This window comes from Micropterus dolomieu, linkage group LG23 (assembly GCF_021292245.1).
Source record: "Micropterus dolomieu isolate WLL.071019.BEF.003 ecotype Adirondacks linkage group LG23, ASM2129224v1, whole genome shotgun sequence".
Lineage (NCBI taxonomy): Eukaryota > Metazoa > Chordata > Actinopteri > Centrarchiformes > Centrarchidae > Micropterus > Micropterus dolomieu.
In genome coordinates, this window is record NC_060172.1 from 2,613,883 (window position 1) to 2,621,143 (window position 7,261).

The 7,261-nt window shown below is 42.6% G+C and overlaps 1 protein-coding gene across 1 annotated transcript; it reads right to left on the reverse strand.

Annotated features, from left to right (window-relative positions):
• Positions 1 to 3,722: 3,722 nt before the first annotated feature.
• Positions 3,723 to 5,247, reverse strand: kcna1b (potassium voltage-gated channel, shaker-related subfamily, member 1b). Its single transcript, XM_046040196.1, has one exon. The coding sequence runs from the start codon at positions 5,211 to 5,213 to the stop codon at positions 3,723 to 3,725; it is 1,491 nt and encodes a 496-aa protein (XP_045896152.1). The 5' UTR covers positions 5,214 to 5,247.
• Between the last annotated feature and the right edge of the window lie 2,014 nt (positions 5,248 to 7,261).

Genomic DNA, 7,261 nt, shown 5'->3' on the forward strand with positions numbered 1-7,261 from the left:
CATATTTGTTTGATAGAAACAACAGTGAGCAGCTGAGAAATGAAACTATAAATTTGTGAGATGTTTTCAGAGATTTACATCTTCAGTAGGAACCAATGGGTTCAGAGCCGAGAGTCTCAGACAGGAAGTCAGAAAGTATTGCGAGACGAACTGACGTGCTGTTGGCTTGGATTTGAACATGGGACTTGCTGACAATCCGTTCTAAACAAGACCTTCTGTGACCTTTTTAGACTGGAAATGATAGAAGTGGTAAAATGAAAAACACTTCTTTAAAACACAAGTAGGACTTTCAATTAAAATATAATTCAATCTTATTTATTTATGTATCCATAAAAGAAGTTATCTCATAGCACTGTTCATATAGAGCAGGTCTAGGCAGTGCTCTTTATATTTTTAATGAGGTTACGGCCCTGTCTGATCTGTATTTTAGCATGAAATTGAAAATAATGAGCTTTGTGATATGCCCTAATGAGACCTATGACCAGACACTGTACTATAGCTATGTCTTCTACCTATCTGATTTGCTTTTAAAAGGGAAATTCTGATATTTTTCTCATAATTGTGGACACTCTGACTTATTAATCATGCTGACTTATGCCTCTGTAGTAGAGAATTTAGGAAAAACAACTTCGGCAAAACAAAGTACAGGCTATCAGAGCCAGCAACGCATGCCTGCTGGAGGTTTCTGATCATGTCACATTGCTTGTCTCCAAGTCTGAACGAAAGTAAACATCAGAATTAGCCCGCCTGGATTAGCTACTGTTGCTAATTAGCTTATCCAACACAGACAAGGAGCTAAGTCAAATTAATTAGTTAGATGTTAGATAATGCTATATTTAAAATGATATGGAATAACTGTAGATGAATATGCAGTCACAGCTTGCTTTGTTAGCCGACATCAGTAGATCCCCATGTAGCAACAGCTAATACAAGAGGCTAATTTATGTGTACTTACTTAGAGACAAGCGTTAGAACAGGTAGTGTGCTTATTAGCTAACCAGACAGCTAGCTTGGATTCTTTTTAAGTTGCCCCATAGGTAGATCCTTCTGCAGAATGACAGTCAGAGCAGCCACTATTTTGAGAATAATAATAACCAAATTAAAAAATTCAGGAATCCCTTCATGGATGTCAAACTCAAGTACCTGCAGATGTATCACAGAAAAGACCAGAGACCATATTTTAACTGCGCACTGCAGCCATGTGTCATCGACCAGGACAAATGTGAGTTTAAGTAGGCCCAAAACTCAGGAATATATTCAGATTGTTATCAAAACTTCGTCTATAACACCTTTTCTTTTCCAGATGTGCAGGGAGTAGTGTAGCAGGAGAAGTTAAGCTGCACGTAGTAAGCTCTTTGCTGTCTATTGTAACGGGAGGCACTTCAGTCAATTCTATAATGAGACGGGGTTCAAGGCACTAGAAACTAATTTTAGATATATCTATGAAATTTGTTAAATATTACTGCTTTCCCTTCTTGAAACTGTTTAAAATTCAAATGCAAGAAGAAAAAAATGGGGTCACAAATCACATAAAATGATCCCATGCACTCCATCATCCGAGATCAAAGCTTTAAATAAATGAAAAGGGAGGATGTAATTTCTGAAATGTCATTTTTTCAAGAGAATGTCGGATATTTCTCTTCTTCTGATATTTTTCCTGTGTTTTTTTTTTTTTTCCAGCAGATTTGTCCCCTCCGGCAGTTAGCTTCGTCATGCACCGTATCCTGTCGTTAGCTTGACAATAATGAGGAGAACCATCATCATCCCCCAGCTCCCGAGGTCCCTCCACAACTGCAAGCAATTTAATACTGTAGTCATGCATTGAGTATACATAGCTATAGCATAGCTAATTAGGCCATAATGCTTTAGTATTTTGACATGCCATGATCTTCGAAAAAGAAGTGTTCCTGTTCCCTTAATGCTTTAACATTCAACACTTAAATGTTTTAAAGTAACTTAAACAATAAATAAATAAGCCAGTGCACTTTTGGTGAAAACAAATGAGAAAAAACTGCGATTCCAGGAAGAGGAGATGAACGTCAAAGAAGAGAAGACGTAAAAAAAAAAAAAATGAGGTAACGTCTTGTGCATGCCAATAAAAGAGAGAAGAGAGTCTCCACATGCTTTTATATAAAGGAGTGTTGCATGGCATCGTACAGGGAACCTCCAGCCGACCTGTAGCAGCAGCAGTGTAGATAATCCTCCTCGAGGCTCGGCACAAGTCTTGTTTGTTTCTGATAAGGTGCCTGGAATAACGTCGATCAACATCTAATGTTGAGTTATCCTAAATGTGCCTGGATGTGCCGTAGAAAACACGCCCCAAACTGTAATCCACTCAAAATGTGTTTCTTCCCTCAAGTCGTCCACTGACGTGTTCTTCAAATCTCAGTTGAGTCAGTTATCCTGAAAGATGAGTCTATTGCACAAAGCCTGGTAGGTGTCCGGGAGAGTTTTTTAAAATAAATTATTGTATTAAATTAGCAATTTGTGCCCTCAAATTGCTGATTATTCCCTCACACTTTCAATATACTAATGTTTTTTAATTTTCTATATTCTACTCTCAAACTTTGCTTTTGGCTTTTCTGCCTTTTATTAAATAAAAATGAGACTATTCATATTTTGCGCCGTACTGTTTTCTATTCTCTTGTTAATCAGTTTTTTTTTAATTCTTTATTAATCCTGTTTGTCATGTCTTGTGTACAACACTTCCACTTATTGTCGAAAGGTGTTACACAACTAAACTTGCCTTGAGGGAAATTCATTTCCTCAAATGGACTAAATCTTGTTCTTATGATTCATTTGCTCCCTTCTTTGTCTCTTGTGCATCCACCTGTATAGTCATCCTCCAGAATAAGATTTTTTTTTACACATTGGATTATCTAAATTTATCTAAAACCAGATGTAAATCTACAAATTACACTTAAGAGACATCAGAGATAACACAAAGTTGTGTTTTAACAGCCTGAAGTATACCTATGAATCTCAGTCAAAAGTGAAGATGGTAACGCTGTCAAAGGGGCACTCCATCAATTTATTATTGCACTGCATTAAAAAAAGAACAGTAAAAAATATCTTGACTTTTGTCTGTAGTTTTGGGAAAACTTCAAAAACAACTGGCTCCTCCATTTCCCATGGTGCAACCTGACAATAACTACCATAATATCTTCCGTTAGACTTTTATCCTGCCTGGTATAAGCCAGTAAATTTGGACTGGTCAAAATCAAAGCGCCAGCTCATGTAAAAGTCTTTTAACAGACTCTCCATGCCTCGTAATCACGCACATCTTTCAAAATTCGACACCTCCAGTTTGTAACGCATGCTTTTCTGTAAAAAGAAAAAGAAAAAGTAATCCCCATGCCAAAACCAGACAATGACATCACTATGAGATCACTCAGGTTATTATCTCATTCTAAGATATAACCTTTATGTAAAAAATTGGTGGAGTTCCCCTTCGATTTGTGGGAATGAACTAAGTAATTAGTAAGTAATTTATCAAAAATATTCCCTGACACCTGCTGATCTTTGAACTATTGCCAGACGACCCTGTCACTGTGTTTTCATGAAATAACTGAGCCTCTACCTTTTTACAAGTTTACCATGAGTGCCTTAAAATCTTCATACATGTTTGAATGAATCAATGCAAAAGAAGAATAAAATGCACCAATGGAAATAAAGCATCCAGATATTTCTACAATATGTACACTGGTGCGTTGGACGCCGCCTCACACGTCGGTGAGCAGCTTCCCCTTGTTCACACAGTTGTGGCTGGGAGCCGTGCAGTTGGCAGTCCTAAGGTTTGCTTCCCTAAAGTTATCGATGCTGTTGTTCATGTCCTCGTCTATCTCCATGTACTCCGACTTGCTCATCACCGAGGAGCTGCGGCGGCTCGAGTTGGTGTCCGACGCCAAGTTCTGGTTGCTGACGTTGAGGAGCTGAGCCTGCTCCTCGCCCTCCGTCTCCCGGTGGTAGAAGTAGTTGAAATTGGACACGATGACGGGCACCGGGAGTGCGATGGTTAACACTCCGGCGATGGCGCACAGCGAGCCCACGATCTTCCCTCCGATGGTCACGGGATACATGTCTCCATAGCCGACGGTCGTCATCGACACCACGGCCCACCAGAAAGCATCTGGGATACTGGTGAAGAACGACTCCTTCTCCTCGGCCTCAGCGAAGTAGACAGCACTGGAGAACAAAATCACGCCGATGAAGAGGAAGAAAATTAGCAAGCCCAGCTCCCGCATGCTCGCCTTTAGAGTTTGCCCCAAAATCTGGAGCCCCTTTGAATGTCGGGACAGTTTAAAGATCCTGAACACCCTCACCAGGCGGATTACCCTGAGAATAGCCAGAGACGTGGCCTGTTCCCCTCCTCCCTTCCCCTCCTTGTTGTCTTGGTCGTCGGCCAGCTCTGTTCCAAGTGTGATGAAGTACGGGATTATAGCCACAATATCAATAGAGTTCATCATGTTTTTAAAGAAAGCCGCCTTGCTGGGACAAGCGAAAAACCGGACTATCAACTCAAAAGAAAACCAGATGATGCAGAGCGTCTCCACCACAAAGAAAGGGTCTGTGAGGAAGTTTGGTTTGTAATACACGGTGACGTTTCCCACTATCTGCATCCGCTGATTGGGATCCTCCTTCAGCTCTGGTAACGTCTCCAAACAAAATATGACTATTGAAATAAGAATAACCATCACTGAGACGATGGCGATCCCCCGGGCGGGGCCCGAGCTCTCCGGGTGTTCAAAGAGGAGCCAGATCTGCCGCTGGAACTCCTTCTCTGGCAGGGGCCGCTCCTCTTCCCTGATAAATCCCTCGTCCTCTCGAAACTTCTCCATAGCCTCCACGCCAAGTTCGTAAAACTTTATCTCCTCTGAGAACATATCCAGGGGCACGTTGACCGGTCTTCTTAGCCTTCCTCCTGACTGGTAATAATACAAGATGGCATCGAAACTCGGGCGATTCCGGTCAAAGAAATACTCGTTTCGTAAGGGGTCAAAGTAGCGCATCCTCTTCTTGGGGTTCCCGAGTAGAGTTTCGGGGAACTGGGCGAGAGTCTTTAGCTGGGTCTCAAAGCGCAGCCCCGAAATGTTGATGACCACCCGCTCGCAGCAGTCGTGGTCATCGTGATCGTCGTCGGGCGGGTAGGGGTCCTGCGGGTGTCCCGGCAAGGTGGAGGTCTCATCCATGTTCTCTGTGGACACCACAGTCATCCTTCCTGGTGGGTGGAGGACAAGGAGAGGAAGCGGCGTGAAGGTGAAGAGGAACAGGTTGGAGCGAAGACGCCTCTACTGAGGCCGGGAGCTGTGCAGAGCCTTCCTCTCCTTCATCATCACCACCATCTTCATCATCATCATCATCATCTTCATCTCTGAGCTGAACATCTTGTTTCTCTCAGCAAAGCTTCATCTGTCACCTGCAAGAAGGTGAAACAAATTAGATCTGGTCCCTCAAAGCACACAGATCTCCGTTCACACCCCACATATCAGGGAGCTAAAGAGCGAGAGGAAAAAAATATCATGCAGTACAGTACAGCAGCCTGTGCTGCATTTGCTGTATTTTTACCGCATACATCAGTATTCAAGTTTGCAGTCCTGCTGCGCTTCCTCTCTGCGCAGACTCATCTCATGCATCAACTGTTGTCCAGTCAAGATAAAGATTTTACACATTCAAATGAACAAACAAACATCATTTAAATCCTCAACAGCCTTTTTAAAAGATGAAAATTATTAACAAAAATTTACCTGTGCTCAGCCGGAGGGCATCAGATGGAAGGAATGTCCTCACCCTGCCTACCTTTCCCCAACTTGGGTTTAATACTGATCTCGTTTTACAGTATCTCTGAAAAATTAATAGACTATGTTGTCTTGGTTAACATCCGTATCCTCTTGGTGTAGGTTTTCAGCATTGATCGGAGCTGCCCGCAGCAGGAGGAGGAGGCTTCGGACGGCTTTGAACCGCGGCTCAGCAGCAAAAATCCTGACTGACAGTTTCTTAAAATCATGCTGGAAATAAAGGAGGCGGAGGACAGAGACCGGTGGAAAGAAAAACATTAGAAATAAGGCTGGAAGTGGCTCCCAGTCTGATGGAGGGAACTGGGAGGACTGGACACTGCAGCATCAGCAGAAAGCGGCTCTCCTGGTTTTTTTTTTTTTGCTGCGGTAAAAAAATAAAAAATAAATAAACGGAGGGAAAAAAGACGCGAGGCTTTGCGGGAAAACCGGTTTAGGATCCCGCACTATAGGCGCACGAGACAGAGGACGTGTCTCCGGTTAATTTGGAAGCATATTGCAGGATTTCATGAGAGCAAACGGGAGAAGTGAGTGAAGGAGGGAGGGAGGGGTTGGGAGAGAGAGAGTGAGTGAGGGGAGTGAGAAAGAGGAGAGGAGGGGGGTTTCGACGCAATGCAGACAGACTGTAAAACACAGCCGGCACTACAGCGCGGGAGTATCTGCAACACCCGCCCCGGTACCAAACGGCACAGCAGCAGGTCCAGAACCGGTCTCCAAAACCAAATGTTGCTTTGTTAAATTACCATTCAGAGGAAGCTGCATGTCTCAGTACTTTAAACAGGCTAATTTCACAGTGAAGTATCCACTGCATCATGTTATGTAACCAGAGTGTTCAATATATTCCTGCTCCTGGTGTCAAAAACAAACACTCCCAGTTTGAGGTTTGACTGGAGGAACCTGCAGGAACCCGAGATCCCGTAACTTTGCGACAGTCGGGCCTGCATGTTGGCGCACATATCCCGGTGTTGTGTTGCTATGGTAACGGGGAGAAACCGGCAGGGTGATGTTTATTTTAAATATTTATAATATTCTTGTTTTCTTCTTGTCCTGTGTACTGTACTGCCTCCTGTACCTGCTGCAAGGCAGTGAGATCAGATGGGCTGGTCTGATTTGGAATCAAAAGATGAATTTTGACTTAAGCTACCAGCCTAACTTTAAAGTGAAAATGATTACGAACGAATCTCGGTAACTCAAAATGTACCAAGTCAAAATAATAGTTTTGAGATACTTGGCTAACTCAAAGGGGAGTTTATTTACCTTTCATACACTGCGATCATTCAAAATACGAAGAAAAAGACAATAAAATATTAAAAACAATACTAAAACAATGAAATATGTTGAACTGAGATAACAGCCTGGTCAAATAGAAGCATTTCCAACCTGTGTGTCTAGAGTCGGCTTTTCTAAAGCTCTCCAACTGGTTCCATCTAAGCTAAATGCTGCTCCTCCATGTTTAGCCTTTAGGACTG

Bases quoted from the DNA above. Each gene is read 5' to 3' on its own strand.
- kcna1b (XM_046040196.1), bottom strand. From the start codon at position 5,213: ATGACTGTGGTGTCCACAGAGAACATGGATGAGACCTCCACCTTGCCG.